The 25984-nt window shown below is 35.7% G+C and overlaps 2 protein-coding genes, 1 long non-coding RNA gene and 3 pseudogenes across 3 annotated transcripts; 4 read left to right on the top strand and 2 right to left on the bottom strand.

The window, feature by feature from the left end:
- LOC112004013 (probable 26S proteasome non-ATPase regulatory subunit 3) overlaps nucleotides 1-4459 on the top strand; it is a 31191-nt pseudogene extending 26732 nt beyond the window's left edge.
- LOC111994553 (F-box/kelch-repeat protein At3g06240-like) lies at nucleotides 932-2403 on the top strand. Its single transcript, XM_065772330.1, has one exon. It carries the CDS (start codon nucleotides 972-974, stop codon nucleotides 2244-2246), a length of 1275 nt encoding a protein of 424 aa, XP_065628402.1. The 5' UTR covers nucleotides 932-971; the 3' UTR covers nucleotides 2247-2403.
- Nucleotides 4460-4651: 192 nt separating the features above from the next.
- Nucleotides 4652-8587, bottom strand: LOC112004012 (uncharacterized). The gene is made up of 6 exons (XM_024036244.2): nucleotides 8571-8587; nucleotides 7353-7898; nucleotides 7107-7226; nucleotides 6883-6967; nucleotides 5895-6474; nucleotides 4652-4722 (listed from the first exon to the last, which is right to left on the bottom strand). Exons 1-6 carry the CDS (start codon nucleotides 8585-8587, stop codon nucleotides 4652-4654), a joined length of 1419 nt encoding a protein of 472 aa, XP_023892012.2.
- Nucleotides 8588-8723: 136 nt separating this feature from the next.
- On the top strand, nucleotides 8724-14921 carry LOC111994549 (probable 26S proteasome non-ATPase regulatory subunit 3; annotated as a pseudogene).
- A 5268-nt stretch (nucleotides 14922-20189) lies between these two features.
- LOC136067038 (uncharacterized) lies at nucleotides 20190-22103 on the bottom strand. The gene is made up of 3 exons (XR_010628559.1): nucleotides 22022-22103; nucleotides 21234-21297; nucleotides 20190-20432 (listed from the first exon to the last, which is right to left on the bottom strand). It is a non-coding gene; the product is annotated as an uncharacterized LOC136067038 (long non-coding RNA).
- Nucleotides 22104-22154: 51 nt separating this feature from the next.
- LOC111994548 (probable 26S proteasome non-ATPase regulatory subunit 3) lies at nucleotides 22155-24863 on the top strand (annotated as a pseudogene).
- Nucleotides 24864-25984: the final 1121 nt, after the last annotated feature.

The raw sequence follows: 25984 nt of genomic DNA, 5'->3' as shown, positions 1-25984 counted from the left end.
TGACAACTCTGTTAAATTGTCCTTGTATGTTATTCTGACGAAAAAGTTTGGCAATTGATTAAGAAGCTGACCTTAGTGATTGCATTAGTCCAAGCCATCTGTCGACTTTATGAGTAACAATAAACGTTTTTGTTTAGGGTCTTTTGCACAATAGGAAGTCTTCCACTGTTTTAAGGATACTTGTTTTAACATATTGCAAGATATGCTTCATGAATATCAACTAAATTATGCATTTTTTTTCTGTGAATTTAGCTTAGGCCGTGGTGCTTCTTAGAGTAAAATCTGGTGAACTTAACTTTTTTTTTTTTTTTTTTCCGTTCTCTCATACAGGTGAGGGAACGCATAATTTCAATTTTTAATGTGTTAAAATAGAAGATCTAAAAGTTGAAGATGTAAATGTTAGGTTTTAATTTTTGCAAAATCTTCTTTTCATTTGATTTTTTAGTTTTTAATAGAGGTAGGTAATATGAGACAAACAGAACTAACCTTAAGTGGATTAAGTGTCAATTTTTAAACTATCTATAAACAAATTTGACAAACTATAAGTGAAAAAAATATAATTCCTTCATAAATTTAAAAACACAAACAAATTAAAAGAATTATTTACTATTTTTTTTTAAATTCCTAAGTTTTAAACTTTTTCTTTTTTCCTCTAATCTAATTTATCCTTTTTATTTTAAATTTAAAATTTTAAAATCTTATCAACTCTCATAAAAAAATTATGGAATATAGGATTTATTGTAAAAATAAAAAAATAAAAAAAAGGTAAAAATGAGTGCATTATCTCTACCACATTTTTAAACATTTAAAACTCTATCCCAATCTCCCTTTTAAACATTAAAACATGCCCGTACTGCCGCAGCCTTTAGTTCTCTCTAATAACTATCCAAATTCCCAACCTTTGTAGTTCTCTCCAAACAACAACTTTACTCCAATCTTCGGTGGTCTTTACTCTTTCCGCCGAACAAACAATGTCTCATACAAGGGAACCTCCTCATCCTCGTGGGATCCTCCTACAAAAGAAGGACCATCTCCCACACGACGTCGTACTCAACATCTTGGTAAGGCTACTTGTAAAATCAGTTCTAAGATTCAGGTGTGTTTCAAAAACCTGGGATTCCTCGATCACCACTCCTAGTTTCATCTCCACCCACCTTAATCTTAATCTTAACAACAACAACAACAACAACAACAACAACAGCATAGCTTATCTCATAACTCCTACTATTGCTCTTGGTTTTCCTTTTATCATCACCATCCCAAGCTTTATCGGCAGTTACGACCACGCATTTAACAGGATTTCCAAGTACCCAATTCCCTCTGCTTTTCCTAGAATCCACTTAGCTAGTTCATGCAATGGCCTGGTGTGTCTCTATCCATTTGCAAGAGCTTCCACTAATGCTGATTCTATATATTTGTGGAACCCTAGCATTAGAAAATTTAAGAGGTTGCCTGCTTTTTTGATAACCCAATCTATTTATGTTTCTCCTGGGTTTGCTTATCAGCCCGAGACCAATGACTACAAGGTTGTGAAGATATCTCAAATGTATTCATCCGAATTCCTCTGTTTTGAGCTTGAGGCTGAGGTTTACACATTAAGCTCAAACTCTTGGAAAAAGGTTGGAATCTCATTGACAAACAAAGTTGCAATCTTTCCTTTCGGCGATCAGACTGCTACATTTGTTAGTGGGGCTTTGCATTGGTTGGGATATGTTGGTGCACGTCATTATGTGATTTTGTCATTTGATGTCAGTAATGATAAATTTGAAGAGATAGCACTCCCTGATGTACAGCAACAACTGATACCACAAGGTCAAATGGCGAAACCAAATTGTCTGATGGTGTTCAAGGGGAAACTGGCCTTCGTTACATTGGATCACCTCAGATTCGACCACGTCAACGAGGGCGAATACAATGACTTTATGAGGTCGCGTACACCTCATTCATGCTTCGTATGGGTGATGGGGGAGTATGGTGTACATGAATCATGGACCAAACTTTTTTTTGTCCGGTTTGAAAATGTTGTCTCTGTAAGTTTCTTTGGTTGCACCAGTCATGGTGAACTGCTAGTTTTAAAGAGAGTTATTCCTATGTCCAACGATGAAAGGAGGTACTACGTGACTGTTTCGCTTGACCTTGAAACTTTACATGAGAAGGATCTTGGTTTCCAAGATGCTCCACGTATAGCTACAACTTTCATGGAAAGCCTTGTGTTACTTGATGGAGCAAATGAGCTATCTGGATAAGAAGTGAAATTGTTAGTGATAATCATAGGATTTTTTTTTTTATGTAAGTGTGACACCAATGAGACCATTATCATATTGTTTCCTTTGGTATCATTTTGTTTTGAGGTAGGCAGAAAAGTATTGATGTAATGTAGGTGAATTTTATTCTTGACTTATACCAAAACTTAATGCTTCGTAGGAATCTCATATTATGTTTGTTTCATATTTGTGCTGTGATTTGGTGTTGTCTAAATCCTAGAGCTACTGCTGTGGTGCTGTGTGCTTTGATCTGGTGCTGCCTGAGCCTATGAGCTGCTCTGGTGCTGTGTTAAGTAGTGACTATGTGTAATAAAAGCTTGCTTGCTTGTATGAACTAATTCAAGACTGGTTGTAATTACTTAGGCACATGTGTATGTTGATAAGGGCAGTATTATGCTATTTTAGCAGTGTAGCAGATATTAAATTTAGAGCATGTGCTCCATTGTTGGAGCATGTGACTGATTGGTTTTCGAGTTCAATGTAACAAGTGGGCAATCATTGTTTGCTTACTGCTGGAGAAATTCCTGAGAGGACTCTTTTTATGTAGAAAGGCATGGAGAAGGCTTTGAGACCATACTTTGAATTGACAAATGTAAGTCTAGGTTCCCCCTACTTTAGTTATTTATTTAGTTTTTCCATATAGAATAGGCTGTCCGCAGGTTGGACTAAGTGCAGAATGCTGATACAGTGACAGCCAAGTTCTAATAACATACCTAAATCCAAAAATGCAGACCGGTACTTTAAATTGTGGCTGAGTTTGGATCTGAATAAAAATATAAAAATGAATACAAATCCAAATAATATACTAATAGAAATTAATTTTTTTTGATAAAAAAGCTAAATCTCCATAAGTAAAGATTATACTTTTTAAACATATAAAATTTCATTATTAATGTCTAAAACTTTTTGAAATTTAATTGATTCTAGTCTGCCCTAGTCTGTGTTGTATCTGATTACTGATTATATCTTAGAAATTATCTCCCTCCAGCTTGTCCATCTTTTCTTTGGGAGATGTCATCATTCTAAAATGAGTTCAGAAATGATACTGTAACTTTTTAAATTTACATAAGGTTGTGTCTTTTTGAAAAGTTCAACAAGTTTTTAAGGATAATTTTAGAAATTTTATGCTTTTTAGTGAAATTGACAAAGCAGTAAATGATGATCCCTTAAAAGTTGAGTTTTTGAAGATGGGCAAATAATATAAGACAGGAGCATTTGAATTCAAATCATCAGGTATTATAATGTTTATCTGATTCAAAATCAAATTCAGATCCTGAACCAACCCATTGATAGCATAGGTTTTTTTAATCAGTACCCATCAATAGCACATTAGAGAACAAGGTTAGAGAATTGTAATTTTATTATTGTCTTCTTTTAGCTTTAAAAGTAGGACTTTAAAAGGAAAAAAGAAAAAAGAAATGTTCTGAGAAATATCTTTTGGGTTTTTGAAGTCCAGATGGTAAGCTATATTATAAATGTAGATCATATGCCACGCAGAATGTGGCTAAACTGAGACTTGCATGACACCTGGCAGATGACTGAGTCCTGAAATATGGCCGCTCGGGATTCAACTCTCCAGTTAGGTTCATGAACTTTTGCTGTCGATATTGACAAAGACAACGTGTTTTTAGGCGGTATGGATTGGTGATCTGGAGCTCTTTAGGAATGTTGCTGAGAAGTATTCTAATTCTTTCAATTCAGACCAGACCCATAAATTGATTGTTAGGCTGTGGCACAATGTCTTAAGGACTGGGCTTCACATCATTAGAATATCTTCTTCCCGTATTGCTCTGACTGATGTTGCAAAGAAGCTCAGACTGGACTCTGTAAACTCTGTTGCTGATGCTGAGAGTATTGTATCAAAGGCAATTCAAGATGGTGCAATTGATGCCACAATAGATTATGCAAATGGATGAATGGTATCAAAGGAGACTGGAGACATCTACTCTACAAATGAACCTCAAATTTGCATTTAACTCAAGGATTGCTTTCTGCCTCAATATGCATAATAAGGCAGTGCGTGTACTTAGATTTCCATCAAATTCTAATAAAGAGAAAGAAAGTGACAAGAAGAGGAGGGAGAGACAACAGCAGGAGCAAGAGCTTGCAAAGCACATTGCTGAGGAGGATGACAGTGAGTTTTGATTGCACAGTAATATGCAAAAGGCACTTAAATGCTTTATGCAATGTTTTCCATCAAGTTTTCATTTACTGGTTTTTTGACCATTATTGGACTTTTCGTTTAATTTATTTATGCCTTAGGTTCATTGCTTAAAATCTAAATGACTTCTCTTTCACCATATTGAAGTATATTCTGAAATTTCATCTGTTTCCGAGTAATTATTTTTGTGTTGATGGCGGTTACAAAGTGAATGTTCTACATTTTCTCAAGGCAGAAAACGAGCACTTATTGCTTTACCCTTCCTAGAGTGGGTTGGACCAGTTGGTTGGTCAATGCCTGTAATTTGCAAATTGGTGATTGGTATAGTGCTGTTATGTATTTCATGGTATATAGTCCTTGGTTTAAAACTCTTTGCTGGGAGGACATTTGAATTGTTTTAAATCAAAGTTGCTCCTCGGAAGGGTTGGTTTAGTCGAATTTGAGATGACTAATCTTCTGAACATGCCAAAGACTTTTATTTTTAATTCCGCTTGATTTTCATTATGCATTCCACTTCCACTTATATAAATAGACTACAATGAGATAACCTCATTACCAATCAAATGTCCTAGGAGGTATACATTCTCTCTTTCACTTTTTGTAAGCGTGTCTCCCAATAACGAAGAGAATAGAGAATAATTATATTTTAAGTATTGGACATATGCATTTTTCCTTTCCCTTTTGGTGTGTGTGTCCTACAAAGAATGGAGAAAGTTCCTGCTTGGTAAGAGTATTTAAATATAGTTTTATGTTTTGCAATCCATAAAATAGTGGGTCCTACACTTCAATCTATTGTTTGGCTAATGTTCTCTAAAATTCTAAATACAGTTTTCAAAACATTGTTTACTATTTTTCTTATTCAAAACAGAATTTTGAAAATAGTTGAGAGGATGTTTTTAGTGTATAGAAAATGTTTTTATTGGCATAGTTATAAATAATTTTTTTTTTTTTGGATAAATAACGTAAGAATATTATTAATAATAGAAAGATTGTCAAACCGAGTATATTGGGGATGTACTATGGGGGCACAAATCAGGAAACAAAAGAACAACGGTCAAGAAAATAAGAAAAGGAAGAACAAGAAAAATGAGAAAAAAACCACACTCCATTCAAAGAGAGTGTGTAAGAAAAAGACTTAATCTCCAGCAAAGAACGTTCACAACCCTCAAAGTTTCTAGCATTCCTTTCACGCCAAATGCACCAAATCAAGCAATGAGGCACTAATCTCCAAACATCAATGTGACGATGTCGCGCAAACTTTCCTTGCCAAGCCTCAAACAACTCAAGAACAGTATGAGGCATAACCCATTGAATACCAAACAAGCAGTAAACCAAGGACCACAACTCCCAAGCTATGGAGCAATGAAGTAGAAGATGATCCATCGACTCCCCACACCTCTTACACATATAGCACCAATCAAGTGCTATCACTCGTCTTTTACGATGGTTGTCTGTTATTAAGATCTTACCTAAGAAAGCAGACCAAGAAAAGAAAGCCACCCTTGGAGGAACTTTCGATTGCCATATCATTCTCCATGGAAAGGAAACAAGAGTAGGAGGGTAGAAGGAGCTATAATAACCTCTAACCTCAAAATCTCTATTCCTTGCAAGTTTCCAACAAACCTTATCTGGGCCAAATCCCCGCACTGTCGAAGAATAGACCAACCCCATAAACCGGTCAAAGGCTTCTTCTTTCCAATCTTGTGGTGGACGACGAAATTGCACATTCCAGTGAAACCTCCCAACAGACCAACCCATAACTTCAGCCACCAAGGAATCCTTTAACCTATTAAGACAATAAAGCTCCGGAAAGGCCTCTTGGAGAGTACAATCCCCACACCACACATGCTTCCAAAATTTCACTCTCGTACCATCCCCTGCATCATAAACAAGGAGTTTAAAGAAGTTGAACCAGCCACTTCTAATGTATCTCCACAAGCTAACCCCATAAGGACTTGTCACATTTTTCATACACCAACCACCCCAAATATTCCCATATTTTGCCTCTATAACCTTCCTCCATAAAGCATCAGTCTCCATGCCATACCTCTACAACCATTTTCCTAGAAAGGCAATATTAAAGTTCCCCAACCGTCTTATACCCAACCCCCCATCCTACAATGGCCTACATACCTTGGCCCAATTAACTAAATGTATTTTAAGTTCACCACCAATCCCATTCCACAAAAAATATTTTTGTAATTTCTCCATATACTTTGCCACCTTCCCCGGTAAAAGAAGAAGGGAAAGAAAGTATGTAGGTAAAGACGAGAGTGAGCTTTTAATGAGTGTCACCTTACCCCCTTTAGATAAATACATTCTCTTCCAACCTGCTAATCTCCTCTCCATTCTCTCTAGGATAGGATTCCAAATAGATAAATCTTTAAATTTTGCACCTAATGGAAGGCCCAAATATTTCAAGGTCAAAGAAGACTGCCTACATCCCAACAGACTCACCAAAGCTTCCAAATTGTGTACCCCACCAACAGATACCAACTCAGATTTCCCCAAATTAATATAAAGCCCTGACACTTCCTCAAATCTAGCAAGAATCGCTCTCAAATTAGCAATTTGAGAAGGTTCAGCATCACAAAAAAATCAGAGTGTCATCTGCAGATAAAAGGTGAGACACCATCACTGATGGACCAGCCGTACTACCTACAGAAAAGCCTGAGAATTACCCGACAGAGGCAGCCACATCCAACATACGACTTAATGCCTCCATCACAATATCAAACAACAAAGGAGATAAAGGATCCCCTTGCTGAAGCCCCCTAGAACTTCCAAAGAAATTAGATGGGCTACCATTGATTAGAATAGAAAACTTTACAGTTGAAATGCAATACCTTATCCATTTTCTCCATTTCTCTAAAAAACCACAACGCTGAAGCATATACATTAAAAAATCCTAGCTCACACGATCATACGCCTTCTCCACATCCAATTTACACAACACACCTAGAACTCCTGACTTCAATCTACTATCAACACATTCAGAAGCAATCAAGATAGAATCCAAAATCTGTCTGCCCTTCACAAAAGCATTTTGTAAATCCGAAATAAGCCTATGCGCCTCCCTATGAAGCCAATTAGCCAACACCTTAGAGCTAATCTTATAAATCCCACCAACTAAGCTAATAGGCCGAAAGTCCTTGACCTCCACAGCATCCACCTTCTTGGGAATAAGGGCAAGGAACGAAATATTAAGACTCTTCTCAAACATCGCTTGAGTATGGAAATTGTGGAATACAGCCATAATTTTTGTTTTCAAAACACCCCAACAAGACTGGAAGAATGCCATTGAAAAGCCATCTAGGCCAGGTGCCTTGTCACCATTAAAGTCATTGATCACCCCAAACACCTCTTCTTCCTCAAAAGGCCTATCTAGCCAACTTGCATCTTCCACAGAGATTCTAGAAAAATCCACATCATCTAAGACAGGTCTATGAGCCACATCCTCCAAATAAAGCTGCCTATAAAACTAAGAGATACAATCTGCTATAGCAGTTGAGTCCGAAGACAACACCCCATCTACCATAAACCTATCAATAGAATTAACCCTCCTATGAGAGTTAGCTATGTGATGAAAAACTTTAGTATTCCTGTCTTCTTCCCTAACACAAAGAACTCTAGATTTTTGCCTCTAACTTATTTCTTCCAATAAATTGAAAATAGTGGACCTCACATATTTGTCCACACTCTTCTATCTTTTAAATTAAGAAGTTTATCTTTATCAAAAAAGAATTCTTACACTTCAAATTTGAAACTTATCATTATAAAAATAAAATCAAAAAGTAATACACAAATTTTATACATTACTTTTTATAGATTTAAAAAAAAAATCTGAAAAATAGACTTTTTTTTTTTGTTTTGTTTTTAATATTTTATAAATTTTTCTTAAAAGTGGGAGTCAAACATATATAATATAAAATTACCATCTAAAAACTAGTTTCAATTTCAATTTTTTGAAAATTACTTTTATATTGTTTTGAAAATAAAAACAAAAATCCTCTTGACAGCCTTATTTGTTTATTTATATTTTAAACCTGCCCTTGAAACCTGAAGTGTGTGGGTTGTACTTTTTTTTTTTTTTTTTAATGGCCAAAAAAGGAGACTGGTGCGACTATTATGAATTTGAGACTCACCTCCTAGGAATGACCATAAGAGTACCTTCCCTTGGAGAATGTTAAATTAAGGCATAAGTACTATGATTGTAAGTGGCCACAAACTTCACCCTAATCTCACGAGAGAGCTAATAAATTAAGGGTTAGTTGCAAGAGGCAACTCTACTTTCTACTATGGTTCAAACTTTAAACATAAGACCTCGAGACAGGAAACGTGTGGGTTGTACTCAGAGGTACAATACGTTAAGTAATGCTATTGAATCAAATTCGAAAGAATCAAAACAAGGAAACCCTCGTCCTCCGATCATCAGACAAAAAACAAAGTTAAAAAAGTTGACATTTTTAACAAACATTTCTGCTTTGGTCGCTCAGTAGCAGTAGCAGCATTATCTTCAACCTTTTCCTCTTCATCTTGTTGGTTTTAGTCGGTGACTCCTTCCAACCTCTTTGGCTTTCTGGGTCTCATCCTAGCAATGTCTCAAACAAGGGAATCTCCTCCTCGTCGGATCCTCCGACAAAACAAGAACCATCTGCCACACGACATCGAACTCAACATCTTGGCAAGGCTACCTGTCAAATCAGTCCTAAGATTCAGGTGCGTCTCCAAAACCTGGTACTCCTCAATCGCCACTCCTAATTTCATCTCCAACCACCTTATTTATCACAAAAACAACAACAACAACTTAGCTTATCTCATAAGCATTCCTCCTACTATTGCTTCTCCTCTTAACATCAACATCCCAATCTTTATCGGTGGTTACGACCACGCATTTAATAGGATTTCCGAGTACCCAATTCCCTTTGCTTTTCTTGTATCTTATGCCCTATCAGCTGGTTCATGCAATGGCCTGGTGTGTCTCTATCAATTTAGAAACGCTTCCACTAATGCTGATCCTATATATTTGTGGAACCCCAGCATTAGAAAATTTAAGAGATTGCCTGATTATTCCTTAACACATTTTCATCGGGTTTCTACTGGATTTGCTTATCAGTCTGAGACCAATGACTACAAGGTTGTCAATATCTATCAAATGCCTGTACCCAACCACCACCGTGGGGTTGAGGTTGAGGCTGAGGTTTACACATTAAGCTCCAACTCTTGGAGAAGGGTTGGAATCTCAGTGACAAACTTTTTTTTGTCCTCCCCCTTCATCAATGCCACTCCCACATTTGTTAGTGGGGTTTTGCATTGGTTGGGTTACATTTCTGAAGCCGCATTTCATTACATGATTTTGACATTTGATGTCAATAATGATAAATTTGGAGAGATAGCACTTCCTGATGGACAACAACTGCTACCACAAGGTCTAATGGCGGTACCAAATTGTCTGATGGTGTTCAAGGGGAAACTGGCCTTCATTACATTGGATTACCGCAAAACCAGCGGCATCAACGACAATGAATACAGAGAATTTATGAGTTCTCATCCGCGTAATTCATGCTTCATATGGGTGATGAGGGAGTATGGTGTGCACGAATCATGGAGTAAACTTTTTTTTGTCAAGTTTGAAAATGTTGAGTATGTAAATTTCTTTGGATGCACCAGTCGCGGTGAACTGCTAGTTATAAAGGATGGAGTTTATCCCGAATCCAATGCTGAACAGAAACGCATGGTGATTGTTTCGCTTGACCTTGAAACTTTACATGAGAAGGATCTTGGTTTCCAGAATTCTCCACATATAGCTAATTCTTTCATGGAAAGCCTTGTGTTACTTGATGGAGCAACTGAGCTATGTGGATAAGAAGTGAAATCATTAGTGATAATCATAGGATTTTGTTATGTAATTGTGATACAAATGAGACAGTTATCATGTGGTTCCCTTTGGTATAATTTTGTTTTGAGGTAGGCAAAAAAGTATTGACGTAATGAAGGTGAATTTTGTTTTTGATTTGTATCAAACCTTAATGATTCTTAGGAATCTCATATTATGTCTCATATGTGTGCTGTGATCTGGTGTTGTCTAAATCCTAGAGCTACTGCTGTGTGCTTTGATCTGGTGCTGCCTGAGCCTATGAGCTGCTCTGGTGCTGTGTTAAGTAGTGACTGTGTAAGAAAAGCTTGCTTGCTTGTATGAACTAATTCAAGACCAGTTGTAATTACTTAGGCATGTGTATGTTGATAAGGGCAGTATTATGCTAGCTTAGTAGTGTAGTAGAATTTAGAGCATGTGCTCAATTTTTGGAGCATGTGACTAATTGGTAGGTTGTTAGAGGTAGTTATGCCAGCTGGCACAAGGATTTACTAGAACAGCTAGGTAATTTATCTACTGGTCAGGATGGTACGTGTACAAATAGGTATTTGGCCTTGTAAGGAGATCATGCAGAAATTAACCAACAATTTTGTTTCCTGTTCTCTCTTCCCACTCTCAATTCTTGGAGGTCAGTCATATCCTTCAATATTTCAATCAACCCTTAAACGCTACCTGCCACCAAAGCTCTTAGCAATGCCTGTGGCAATTTCATGAAAGAATTATGACATTTTACTTGTAACTTTTTGTGTGCCTCTCTTATGGTGTTATAACTTGTTAACTATTGGATTAAAGACCTTATTTAAATCCAACCAAATAAAATAAAAACAGAGCAAAAGAGAGCGAAAAGAAGAAGCTCTAAGGTGAGAATTTCGGATTAGATTAGAGATCTTACTATGATCCAAACAAAATAAAATTAAAATGGAACAAAAAAGAGGGAAGAAAAGAAGCCCTAAGATGAGAATGTTAAAATTGTGATGTGGAAGTTCTTATTTGGTGAGCGTAGGCCCAGCAAATGTCTTGTGCTTGGTTCCTTGATCATAATGATATATATCTTGCTAGTGGCTGCAGTGCATTTGCAATGCAATTTTAATGACAAAAAGCTCATTCAACTGACAGATAAACGTTTCCAAGAAAATTGAGCTTGTTATATTTCTTCTCATGGGGATCTCATTTCCAACAGGTAACTCTTAATTGTTTTTAGTACAAAGCTATATGCCCATTACACTTTGTGGTCACTGACATATAGGATATGGTTCAGATTTCTGCAGGAGGCCAAGTTGCGTATCTGCAACTTTATATTAACTTTTTAGGGTTCAGTCTAGTGATAATTATAATTATTGCAAAAGGTTGAACAATTAAGCCAGAGATAATAAACATGACATGACAGCTTATCGAAGACATCATTTAATGGCATTCTTCTCAACTCTGCACAGTAATATCAACCTCTGAAAACAGTTATATATTCCTATAATTGTTTATAATTTTATACATCCCTAATTTTTTATTTTTTGGTTTTGGGTTTTTGCATTATAATCTAAATTTTGTTGGCTGATGTTGAATTTGTGGGATTGGAAATTTGGGCTTTTTTTTTTTTTTTGCTCAAATATTGGTAATTGCGTTTTAAAGTTTAGATTTTGCTGTGGTTTTGTGAAATTGGTGTTTTCTAAGACAATGAACTTAGCCACAAAGTAGAAATGGACTTTCTGAAATTGGTGACTTGGGATTTGATTGCTTTGCTTATATGTTGGGAATTGCGTGTTGAAGTTTAGATTTTGATGTGATTCTATGAAATTTGAGTTTCTGAAACAATGAACTTAGCCACAAAGTACAAAAAAAAGGTCTTGCACTGCACCTTTATGTAGCTGCCCGTGTACTTGGATGCACACCCTAAGAGTTGGGTCAGGTAAATTTCATTTATTTAATTTTTTGATCAGTGAGTTGGATTAGATAAATTTCTAATTGATAGATCATATGTGTCTATACTACCGGTGTCTTATACGTGGATATTGGTATAATGCAGGAAACACTTCTTTGCCTGATCATTACAACTTATATGATCAGGCAAAGAAGCTTCTGTCAAAGGCACCTTGATTTGGAGCCCATTCAAAACAGCAGGTAACTCTAAATTGTTTTTACTAGAAAGCTGCCTAGAGCCTTGTAGCTCCATTGGCACCTCCCCGTGCTTGGGGGTACAAGGGGGAAGGGGTTCAAGCTGCAGGGGTTAGCTGCATATTATAACTATCTCAAAAGAAAATTGTTTTTACTAAAAATCTCTATGCTCATTACACTTTGGGGTCACTGATATGTAGGATATGGTTCAGATTTCTGTGGGAGGCCAAGTTGCATATCTGCAACTGTAATATTTAGTTTTTAGGGTTCAGTCCAGTGATAGTATAATTATTGCAAAAGGTTGAACAATTATGCCAGTGATAATAACATGACATGACATAGCTTATCTTTTCATGGCATTCTTGTCAACCTTTTGTCCCTTCCTCATGCTTGCTCCCTAGCAATTCCCTCACTAGTCTTTACTAAATATATTGTTACCTATGTTTGCTTTAAATTATATATGATTTGTAAACTTTTAAAGAAATGGAAAATGTTAGTGAAAATTTAGTTCATGTCAAAGAAAACATAGATGGACAGGATCCAATTGCTGTAGAAAAATTACAGATAATAGTGAAGGAACAATTTTTCTTTCTTTTTTTGGGTGGAGGGATGGAAGGGTTTCTTAGTTTTAATCTCACTGATGGGGCAGTAAACGTGGCTTCTATTTTAAATTGTTTCACTTTTATAAGCTGCACATTCTGAAACAATTGTTCTCTCTTGCAGTTCTGCCGCTACCTTTTCAACCTAGGAAAGATTAGGACAATTCAGTTGGAGCGTACAGATGCAAAGAATCCCTCCTTCAGCTGCTCAGAAAGCCCCTGTTGCTGCACTTGGTTTTCGAGTTCAATGTAACAAGTAGGCAATCATTGTTTGCTTACTGCTAGGAGAAATTCCCGAAAGGACCATTTTTATGCAGAAAGGCATGGATCAGGCTTTGTGACCATCCTTTGAATTGGCAAATGTAAGTCTTGGTTCCCAGTACTTTAGTTGTTCATTTTAGTTTTTCCATATAATATAGGGCTGTCAGCAGGTTGGACTAAGTGCCGAATGCAGATACAATGACATCCAAGTTCTAATAATAGATACCTAAATCCAAGTTTAGAAATGATACTATAACTTTTCATATTTACATAAGGTTGTGTCTTTTTGAAAAGTTCAAAAGGTTTTAAGGATAATTTTAGAAGATTTATGCTTTTGAGTCAAATAGACGAAGCAGTAAATGATGATCACTTAAAAGTTGAAGATAGGCAACTAATATGGGTCAGGAACATTTGAGTTCAAATCATTAGATATTATTTTTCATGATAATGTTTATCTGATTCCAAATCAAATTCAGATCCTGAACCAACTCTTTGCTAGCATAGGTTTTTTTAATCAGTACCCATCTATAGCACGGTAGAGAACAAGGTTAGAGAATTGTAATTTTATGATTGTCTTCTCTTAGCTTTAAAAGTAGGACTTTAAAAAGAAAATGTTGTGGGAAAACTCTTTCATGTTTTTGTAGTCCAGATAGTAAGCTATATTATAAATGTAGATCACATGCCATGCAGAATGTGGGCTAAACTGAGACTTCAGTTTTTCACATGTCAATTTACTTTGTTAATTACTAGCATGACACCTGACAGATGACTCTGTGAGGCCTGAAATATGGCCACTTGGGATTCTACTCTCCAGTTAGGTTCATGAGCTTTTGCTGTCGATATTGACAAAGACAACGTGTTTTTAGGTGGTACAGATTGGTGATCTGGAGCTCCAGGCATGTTGCTGAGAAGTTTCCTAATACTTTCAATTCAGACTGGACCCATAATTTGATTGTTAGGCTGTGGCACAATGTCATAAGGACTGGGCTTCACATCATCAGTATATCTTATTCCCGTATCGCTCTGACTGATGTTGCAAAGCTGAGACTGGACTCTGCAAACCCTGTCGCTGATGCTGAGAGTATTGTATCAAAGGCAATTCAAGATGGTGCAATTGATGCCACAATAGATCATGCAAATGGATGGATGGTATCATCAAAGGAGACTGGGGACATCTACTCTACAAATGAACCTCAAATTTGCATTTTAACTGAGGATTGCTTTCTGCCTCAATATGCATAATGAGGCAGTGCGTGCAGTGTGCACTCAGATTTCCACCAAATTCTCATAAAGAGAAAGAAAGTGCTGAGAAGAGGAGGGAGAGACAACAGCAGGAGCAAGAGGTTGCAAAGCACATTGCTGAGGAGGATGACAGTGAGTTTTGATTGCACAGTAATATGCAAAAGGCACTTTAATGCTTTGTGCAATGTTTTCCATCAAGCTTTCATCTCTTCGAAATTCCCTGGCAACATGTTTTCATTTTCTGGTTTTTTGACCATTATTGGACCTCTCGTTTAATTTATTTTGTCTTAAGTTCATTGTATAAAATCTGACCAACTCTTTCACCATATTGATTTATATTCTGAAATTTCATCTGTTCAGTATTGTGTTGTTGATGGCAATTACAAAGTGAATGTTCTACATTTTCTCAAGGCGGAAAAGGAGCACTTATTGCTTTACCCTTCCTAGTGTGGGTTGGTTGATCAATGACTGTAATTAGCAAATTGGTGATTGATATATTGTTGTTATGTATTTCATGGTATATAGTCCTTGGTTTAAAACTCTTTGCTGGGAGCACATTTGAAGTGTTTTATATCAAAGTTGCTTCACTACTGCATTGTTTGGTCCTGAATTTTTTTAAAGAATAATGGAAGGGTTGTGTAGTTGAATTTGAGATTATTAATCTTCTGAACATAAGAGAGTCTTTTATTTTGCTTGATTCTCATTATGCGTTCCACTTAAATAAATAGACCACAATGAGATAACCTCATCACCAACTAAACCGACAAGCTTGGCTTTGTTGTCTCACACTACTCCTATTGCTTGTGTGAATGCTTCACTGTCTTGTGCTGCATCGGTCATAACATGCATATACAAGTATACAACCAATCAAATGTCCTGGGAGTTGTGTATTGTATTACATGTATCGGTAATTCACCTTTCAACAAGGGTTCAATTACTTCATACAGTTTCAAAACCTCTATGGCTTAAACTGTTTGTACTTTGGAACATCTGAATCATCTCCACCCCCACCCCTCTAAATATGTTTGAAAAGGTATGTTCAAAGCTTGTCAAAAGATCAACCCCAATAATAAAGAGAATAATTACTTATTAGTATAAGTATAAGATATATGCATTCTTTTGGCCTGATAGTCACTCTACAAGTAAAAAAAAAAAAGATATATTCATTCTCTCTTTCACTTTATGTGCCTATCTCACAAAGAATGAAGAATTTTATTTATTTATTTATGAACAAAGTTTTGCTACAAACTTAATTGTAGCCATGACTACAATTCTTTTTCTTTTTTTTTTCTTTTTTGAGAAACAAGACTTGTAGAAGCCTGGGAATTTATTCAAGAGAAACTTAATGAACATCAAAAGAAACTAAAGGAGCAATATACTCAGGAAGGTCTTCCAACCAAACCTATAGCCCCATACAATTCTTAGCTTTTTTTGCTAATGTATCTGCAACAATATTACAATTGCGAGAAACATGGCAAAAAACTAAAAACTGGAGCAGCAACTTGAGAACGAATGTCCTCTATAATTTGGCCATATGCAGAAAAATCAAATGTTCCTTAAGAGATAGACTGAATCACCATAACTGAATCACCTTCAAAGATCACCTCTATTAAGCCTATCTCCATAGCAAATTGCACTCCCCTTCGACAAGCTAACACTTATAACTCAACCACAGACTGAGATGGTGGAACTGACATGTTTAATGCTCCAATAGCCTCCCCACACCAATCCCGAATAATGACTCCTATGCCTGCCAAGTTGTTTCACTTTTTTAAGCTGCACATTCCGAAACAACTGTTCTCTCTTGCAGTTCTGCCGCTACCTTTTCAACCTAGGAAAGATTAGGACAATTCAGTTGGGGCATACAGATTGAAAGAATCCCTCCTGCAGCTGCTCAGAAAGCCCCCGTTGCTGCACTTGGTTTTTGAGTTCAATGTAAGAAATGTATGAAAGGCATGGAGAAGGCTTTGAGACCATACTTTGACTTGACAAATGTAAGTCTGGGTTCCATATAGAATAGGCTGTCAGCAGAGGTTGGACTAAGTGCAGAATGCAGATACAATGACACCCAAGTTCTAATAATATATACCTAAATCCAAAAATGCAGACTGCTGCTTTAAAGTTGTGGCTGTGTTTTGTTCTGAATTAAAATATAGAATCCAATAAGAAAGCAAATAATATACTAATAGAAATTAATTTTTAAATAAAAGGCTAAATTTTCACTTGTAAAGATTATTATTTTAAACATGTAAAATTTCGTGATTGATTTCTAAAACCATGTGAAATTATATTGATTCTACTGTACCCTAGTCTCTATTGAATCTGATTATAAGTAAATCTTAAAAATTGTAGTCCCTCCTGCATATCCATCTTCTCTTTGGGAGACGTCCACATTCTAAAATGAGTTTATAAAATGATACGTTTCAAATTTACCTAAAAAAGTTGTGCCTTTTTGAAAATTTTAAAAAGTGTTTGATAAATGATGCTTTTATGTGAGATAAACAAACCAGAAAATTTCAAATAAGTGTGTTGAGCAAGGGGTTAGGAAGCTTAATTCTGTTTCCAAATATTGCAAATCTCTTTTCTTGGGAGATAGGCATGAAACACTCCTGGAATATCACCCTCCGAGCACAAGAAATGGCAGGGTTGTTGTATTCCCACCTCAAGAAGTTATTGAGGTTGTGCAATGGTCTACATGTTTGGTTGGCCAATTTCTTGATAAATTGTTTCCAAGTTTTTTCTGGTAAAGGGGTCTGTTTAGACTTTGTGGAAGTCATTTGGTGGGGTGGAGGTGTTCACTTTCGAGAAGGGCTTTTTCCTGTTCAATTTTTTTTTGGTTCAAGATCAGGATGCTGACCTTAATGCTAGATTATGGTATGTGTCAAACAAACCTCTCTTTCTTTGAAGATGGCAGCCTGGTTTGCAACTTAGTCATCTAAAGTTGGGCAAAATTCCTTTTTGGGTGAAATTTCTGCAACTCCCTATGGACCCCCAAGTGCTTGAGTTATTTAGCAAGTGGTGTGGGAAGGCCATTATATGCTGATGCAGTCAATGAATGATGACTTGAGTGCATTTCAAGATAAAGCAAAAAGTTCTGAGTCCGCTAGTGGTACTGTGAATGATGTTGTCCCTGTTCCTCTAGATACAGGAATAAAACTATAAAAGACCCCAATGTTGCATTTGTGGTGTCCCCCAATGTTAGGCAAGGAAAAAGGAGAGTCACTAGAGCTCAAGTGGCTGCTGGGAAGAAAGCTGAAGGCTGTGAGGAAAGGGCTCTAGGCCAGTTCACTCTATTGGAATTTCTGGATGCTGCCATAGAGAAGGGGGCGAAACTAAAGCCAATTAAAACTGTGAAAGTGCTTAATCCTGTTAGTACCCTATGGTGAGTGATGTGAACAGTTTACTTGAAAATGGTTAGATGATAGTGTTGTGTTGGAATGTGGAGGGTCTAAATGATCCTTCTAAACAAAGAGAGGTAAAGAAATTAATTAGGGATCGAAGGGCTGATTTGGTTTATTTAGTTGAGACAAAGGTTATAGATCGGAATGCCCTACAAATAAAAGAGGCTTTATTTCTGAATTGGGGTTTCCTCAATAATTATGATAATCTTGAATTAGGTAGAATTTGGGTGTGTTGGAACACTAACATTTTCCATGTCTCAATGGTGTTGAAAGACCAATCAAGTTAATAGTTATCCATGTTGGTTCTTTCTAATTCCGAAAAATGGGAAGTGTCTTTTGTTTGTGGTGCAAACTGTGGTTTTAAAAGGCAGGAGCTATGACAAGCCATTTCTGGGTTATAATGGAGGACTAGAGATATGCCTTGGGTGGTTTTGGGGGATTTCAATGTTGTTAAAGACTTCAGTGAGATGTTTGGGGGATTGGGTAACCCTGATTTTGAAGCTGAATTTGCTAATTGAATGGCTGTTCAATGACTATTTCATCATCCTTACATTGGTGTTCTGTTCTCTTGGAGTAATAAGAGAGATGCTACCATTATCACTCTTGGCTACTATTCATTCTTTCTTCTCCTCGTCTAAGATCCTAGGTGAAGTGAATGCTACCATTATCACTCTTTTACGTAAGGTACCTAACCATTCCACTGTGTCTGAGTTTAGACTTATTTCTTGCTGCAACATTATTTACAAAAGCATTACTAAGCTGCTGGCCAATAGTCTTAAAGCTTGCCTTGATATTCCATGAGCCCTGCTCAAACAGCTTTCATTCCTGGTAGAAGTATAAGTGAAAATGTTCTGTTGGCTCAAGAGTTGGTGATGAATTATTATTATTATTATTATTATTTCTTTTATAAGTAACGAACTTCTGCTCACTTGCAACCCCCATTCATCAAGTGTTTTCATTTCTCACCAGAGAGTATTGTAATTCAGAAGCTTATGAGTTGGTGACGAATTATTATAGAATTCTCCACATGCACAGAGGTTAATTACTACAAAAAGACAATTTTCATTGGTGTTTTGGTAAATTTAGTCTTTGTTTTATTTAGGAAAAGCATTGTAGGAAAGAGTAGGGCGTGGGGGTTGTTGTACTTATACTAATAACATGGCAGAAATACGGGCAGTAAGATATAGTTTCAATATGGCTTGGGAATTTGGCTTTAAATATAGAAATCTAGATGTTAAATCTGAGCTTGTAATAAATCGGCTATCAAAATGTGGTGTAATGGCACTGGAAATTGCTATTTTGATATGTGATTGCATGTCACTACTTGCTTGAGAATGGACTATCCTTCCTCATCCTGTATACCATGAAGAGAATAGAGTGGCAGATGGACTAGCAAATTAGCAATGAGGGGAAGGGAGCAACAGTGCACCATAGAAGAATATAACCAATGTCCATCTTTTGTGTATTATAACAATATATGGGACATTTTAAAAAAAGGAACTCCACAGAAGTGTCCTGTGGACTAAAGTTGATGTAATAGTGCTCTCTATTATTAATAATTAAATCCCCTCTTTCTACCAACAGAGAAAGTGAGAGAGAGAAATGCAAGGGCAGAGCTCTTTCATTTGTGTGATGCTGTAATAATATTGGTTAGCTGATTGAAGACATCATTTAATGGCATTCTTGTCAATCATCTATTCTCTTTGCCATGCTTGCTCCCTAGCGATCCCATCACTAGTCTTTACTAATTATGATTTGTAACCTACGTTTGCATCAAATTTAATTATAATTTGATATTTATAAAAAAAATTTAATTATAATTTGTAAATTTTTAGGGAAATTGGTAAATGTTTTTAGTGAAAATTTGGTCATGTCAAACAATCCATAGATGATCAAGATCCAATTGCTGTAGAAAAATTACAGATAAGATTGAACTACGTTTCTTTTCTTTCTTTGGGTGGGGGGATGGAAGGGTTTCTTACCTTCTAATCTCACTGATAGAGAAGTGATTGTGGCTTCTATTTTAAAGTGTTTCACTTATAAGCTGGGCCATGAAAAATGGGTTCTCACTGATGAGAAATTCATGTTCGTGAGGGCTCATCGTCACACACGGCCAATACATGATTAAGGGGCATCCTCAGGGTTTTGCATATTCTTCCTCATGTTTTAACTCAGGGAAACTGCCCTAAATACCTGTAATATGTCTGAGAGTATTTATCAAAAAATAAATGTTTCACTTATAAGCTGCACATTCTAAAACTGTGTAACACCCCAAAATCATAAGCATTAAAAGTCAATTTAATCTGAATAATCCATAAAAATATTAAATGAAAGAAACCAGCAATCTAAAATGTCATCACAAATGTCAGAGCTCTAATTCACCAAATACAAACATCCTCAAATTAATTCTCCAATACAGTGTTCAATGCCATAAAATAACGATAAAATCCTCAATTCAACAAAATAGCTCGTAACTGCTGTCTGCCAAGAATCTCTACTCCAATAATCCCTCTAATGTATCTGTAATGGGAAATAAAGGGGGGAGGGGGGGGGGTGAGATAACTCAATAAGTGGAATTCACTAACATTGGGGTGTGGGAAACAAACCTTTCAAATAAATAATTTTTACAACAATTTCATAACTTGTAACTCATCGATATTCATCATCAAATACTTCATATATATAAAAACAAATATCTTTATATTGTGAGCCATCATAATATATATATTAATATCATCACATAAACAATTTCCTAGGCTTTTCTCGTGGTCAACGTTTACGCCCCGTTGACAGGGTTGTGTTGTCCCCCTTTTTGGGACTGGAACCTCCTTTTCATCCCCTTTCTTAAGGATGGTTCATTTGGAACCTAAAGGTGCACTCCCTTGCTAAGGAGCTTCCTTTTTGGATCCTCAATAATATACTCCCTTGCTAAGGAGCTATCAAATGTGCACTGTCCCTTTTTTTTTTTTGGACTGTCCCTTGCTAAGGACTAGTTGCAGTATGATTGTCCCTTGCTAAGGACTAGATATCATACTGAGCTTCTATTCATGACTTGCCATAGGTTACCAAAACACATTTCAATATGCTCGCAAAAATAATCCATTCATAATTCTCAAAATATAAAGATATATTCACGCATAATAGTTTAAATAAATTCAGGTTGTCCTACAAGTTTTTCATAAAACAAATAGTCAATGTGCACATCAAACATTTATAAAATATCAATTCATATATAAAATATCAACATGTTTCTTTGATATAAAATAGTTTAATAATCAACACTGCTTTGGGAAAACCCCAAAATTAGTAAACACCGCTTACCTCTTAGTTGCAAAAATATGAAACCAACCTCCCTTCAGTCACAATAAGTCAGTAGAATTAGGACCTAACAACACCAAAAATAGGTCCATCAATACAAAATTTTCCCACTTAACAATCTGTTTTCACACTTAAATAGTTTTATCTTAGACAATATTGATTTATCCAAAATCCTCTATTTATCCACTTAACTATTTAATACACTTTCAGCTTGATCAGATTTTTGGACATAAAAACACTGCTGCCTAATCTGATTTTTCCATTGATATAATCATGGATATTCAAGACTTCAAAACGGCAAAAATCTCATCAATCTACAATTCACATCCTTTCTTGCCATGTAGCTATATCCATCACCCTAATCTAATATACTAATAACCATAGGACATCCTTTCCCATAAAATACGGATAAGTGTGGGGTTGTTGAGATCAGAACATATGCTTAGAATTTCCTTTTTCCTTTTTCCTTTAATATATTGATAGGTTAGACTTTATGAAGTCATGCCTAATGTCCCATTAGCTACTAAAGCCATTTCATGCATAATTCCTCCCTGAAACGTGGGATGATTTTCTAGTCATAATCAGGTTTTGTTTTATTTTTATTTATCAACATGATGACAACATTGAATTTTCAAGTCCACACCTACCCCTATGTTCTGTGCAGCACAAAGACTCATATACACAGAAATTCTCCATCCTAGGTGTGTGATATATCAATAGCCCTTAAGCTAGATAGACTCTTGTTACGTATCACATAGATAAAAGAACCCCAAATAAAGAGGAGAGCTGACCTGATTCTCCTACACAGCCGCAGAGAAGGGAAGAAACAGCTCACTTGTATGTTGCGGCTGAAAAACAAAAAGGAACATCTTATACACATACACGTGTAGCTTAAGAGGAAAAAGGTTAGGGTTTTCAAGGCCCATGAATTTACTTATACCACTTCACTTGGGCTTCATATTCCATAGTATTTATTCTATTTTTAATATCTTAGGCCCAATTCAATTTAATCCATTTAATTGTAGGCCTCCTTATAATTTATGTATAATAATTAAATTGGTGTCAAAATTTTGGAGTGTTACAAACTGACTGTTCTCTCTTGCAGTTCAGCCGCTATCTTTTCTACCTAGGAAAGATCAGGACAATTCAGTTGGAGTATACAGATGCAAAGGAATGCCCTTGTTGAAGCAATTGGTTTTCGAGTTCAGTGTAACAAGTGGGCAATCATTGTTCGCTTACTGCTAGGAGAAATTCCTGAGAGGACTGTTTTTATGCAGAAAGGCATGGAGAAGGCTTTGAGACCATACTTTGTATTGACAAATGTAAGTCTAGGTTCCCCCTATTTATTTAGTTTTTCCATATATAATAGGCTGTCCGCAGGTTGGACTAAGTGCAGAATGCTGATACAGTGACAGCCAAGTTCTAATAACATACCTAAATCCAAAAATGCAGACCGGTACTTTAAATTGTGGCTGAGTTTTGATCTGAATTAAAATATAAAAATGAATACAAATCCAAATAATATACTAATAGAAATTAATTTTTATTAATAAAAAAGCTAAATCTCCATAAGTAAAGATTATACTTTTTAAACATATAAAATTTCATTATTAATGTCTAAAACTTTTTGAAATTTAATTGATTCTAGTCTGCCTTAGTCTGTGTTGTATCTGATTACTGATTATATCTTAGAAATTATCTCCCTCCAGCTTGTCCATCTTTTCTTTGGGAGATGTCATCATTCTAAAATGAGTTCAGAAATGATACTGTAACTTTTTAAATTTACATAAGGTTGTGTCTTTTTGAAAAGTTCAACAAGTTTTTAAGGATAATTTTAGAAAAGTTGAGTTTTCGAAGATGGGCAAATAATATGGGACAGGAGCATTTGAATTCAAATCATCAGATATTATAATGTTTATCTGATTCAAAATCAAATTCAGATCCTGAACCAACCCATTGATAGCATAGGTTTTTTTATTCAATACCCATCAATAGCACAGTAGAGAACAAGGTTAGAGAATTGTAATTTTATGATTGTCTTCTCTTAGCTTTAAAAGTAGATCCTTAAAAGGAAAAAAGAAAAGAGAAATGTTCTGAGAAAAATCTTTCATGTTTCTAAAGTCCAGATAGTAAGCTATATTATAAATGTAGATCATATGCCATGCAGAATGTGGCTAAACTGAGACTAAAGTTTTTTTACATGTCAATTTACTTTGATAATTACTTGCATGACACCTGGCAGATGACTCTAAGGCCTGAAATATGGCTGCTCGGGATTCAACTCTCCAGTTAGGTTCATGAGCTTTTGCTGTCGATATTGACAAAGACAACGTGTTTTTAGGCGGTATGGATTGGTGATCTGGAGCTCTTCAGGAATGTTGCTGAGAAGTTTTCTAATACTTTCAATTCAGACCAGACCCATAAATTGATTGTTAGGCTATGGCACAATGTCTTAATGACTGGGCTTCACATCATCAGAATATCTCATTCCCGTTTCGCTCTGACAGATGTTGCAAAGAAGCTGAGACTGGACTCTGCAAACCCTCTTGCTTATGCTGAGAGTATTGTATCAAAGGCAATTCAAGATGGTGCAATTGATGCCACAATAGATCGTGCAAATGGATGAATGGTATCAAAGGAGACTGGGGACATCTACTCTACAAACGAACCTCAAATTTGCATTTAACTCCAGGATTGCTTTCTGCCTCAATATGCATAATATGATAGTGCGTGTACTTATGGCATGTTTGGATGTTTAAAAAAGGAGGGGAAGTAGAGTAGAGGGAGGGAGAGTAATGCAATTACCTTGTTTGGAAGTTTTTTAAAGAATAAGGGGGAGGGGTTTGGGGGAGTTTGGAGGGGTTTGGACTCCCTCTAGCCCCCCAATTTTAATTCCCCCAAATTGGAGAGATTTGGAGAGGGAGTAGAGTACATAAACTATTGACCAAGTAAATTACCTAATTTATCCTTATTATATTAACAAAATTACACAAGGGGAAGGACTAATTACTCCCTTCCCCCTTACTAATTTTAAAAACATCCAAATAAGGTGGAAATGAATCATTCTCCTTTACTCTCCTCCCCACTACTCCCCTTCCCTCTACTCCCCTCTACTCTCCTCCCTCTCTAAACTTCCAAACAAGCCATTAGATTTCCATCAAATTCTCATATAGAGAAAGAAAGTGCCAAGAAGAGGAGGGAGAGACAACAGCAGGAGCAAGAGGTTGCAAAGCACATTGCTGAGGAGGATGACAGTGAGTTTTGATTGCACAGTAATATGCAAAAGGCACTTTAATGCTTTATGCAATGTTTTCCATCAAGTTTTCATTTACTGGTTTTTTGACCATTATTGGACTTTTCGTTTAATTTATTTTATGTCTTAGGTTCATTGCTTAAAATCTAAATGACTTCTCTTTCACCATATTGAAGTATATTCTGAAATTTCATCTGTTCCCAAGTAATTTTTTTTGTGTTGATGGCGGTTACAAAGTGAATGTTCTACATTTTCTCAAGGCAGAAAACGAGCACTAATTGCTTTACCCTTCCTAGAGTGGGTTGGACAAGTTGGTAGGTCAATGCCTATAATTTGCAAATTGGTGATTGGTATATTGCTGTTATGTATTTCATGGTATATAGTCCTTGGTTTAAAACTCTTTGCTGGGAGCACATTTGAAGTGTTTTAAATCAAAGTTGCTCCTTGGAAGGGTTGGTTTAGTCGAATTTGAGATGACTAATCTTTTGAACATGCCAGAGGCTTTTATTTTATTTTTTATTTTTAATTCCGCTTGATTTTCATTATGTATTCCACTTCTACTTATACAAATAGACTATAATGAGATAACCTCATTACCAATCGAATGTCCTAGGAGGTATACATTCTCTCTTTCACTTTTTGTGAACGTGTCTCCCAATAACAAAGAGAATAGAAAATAATTATATTTTAAGAATGGGACATATGCATTTTCCCTTTCACTTTTGGTGTGTGTCCCAAAAAGAATAGAGAAAGTTTCTATTTGGTAAGAGTATTTAAATATAGTTTTATGTTTTGCAATTCATAAAATAGTGGGTTCTACACTTCAATATATTATTTGGCTAATGTTCTCTAAAATTCTAAATACAGTTTTCAAAAAATTGTTTCCTATTTTCCTTATTCAAAATAAGATTTTAAAATAGTTGAGAGAATGTTTTTAGGGTATAGAAAATGTTTTTATTGGCATAGTTATAAATAAATTGAAAACAGTGGACCTCACATATCTGTCCACACTCTTCTATCTTTTAAATTAAGAAGTATATCTTTATCAAAAAATAATTCTTATACTTCAAATTTGAAACTTATCATTATAAAAATAAAATAAAAAAGTAATATACAAATTTTATACATTACTTTTTGTAGATTTAAAAAAAAAAAAATGTGCACACTGACAAATACCAAACCGATCTGAGCATGATTTATATATATATATATATATACACACGTGTGTGTGTTAATATGTATAAGAAGAAGAAGAAGAAGAGGCGTAACGTTCTAAGAACCAGAAGAGGCCTTAACGCTTATCCATGAACAAGGTTGTTTTTATAAAATAAATTTTGAATTCTTATCCATGAATGTACAGGCTCCTTATCAAAAAGAAATTTTAATTTAAAAAGAAAGTTAACGTGTGTGAGACTGTGAGCTACTTTTCTCAGTTCAAAACGCGTGTTAAGAGGAAATATTTGAGATACATTCTTTGAAAAAAAAAAATTTAAAAGTATAA

Source organism: Quercus suber, unplaced genomic scaffold (assembly GCF_002906115.3).
Source record: "Quercus suber isolate HL8 unplaced genomic scaffold, Cork oak 2.0 scaffold_56, whole genome shotgun sequence".
Lineage (NCBI taxonomy): Eukaryota > Viridiplantae > Streptophyta > Magnoliopsida > Fagales > Fagaceae > Quercus > Quercus suber.
The sequence above is the reverse complement of the archived record's forward strand: the minus strand, read 5'-3'. Positions and strand labels throughout refer to the sequence as shown.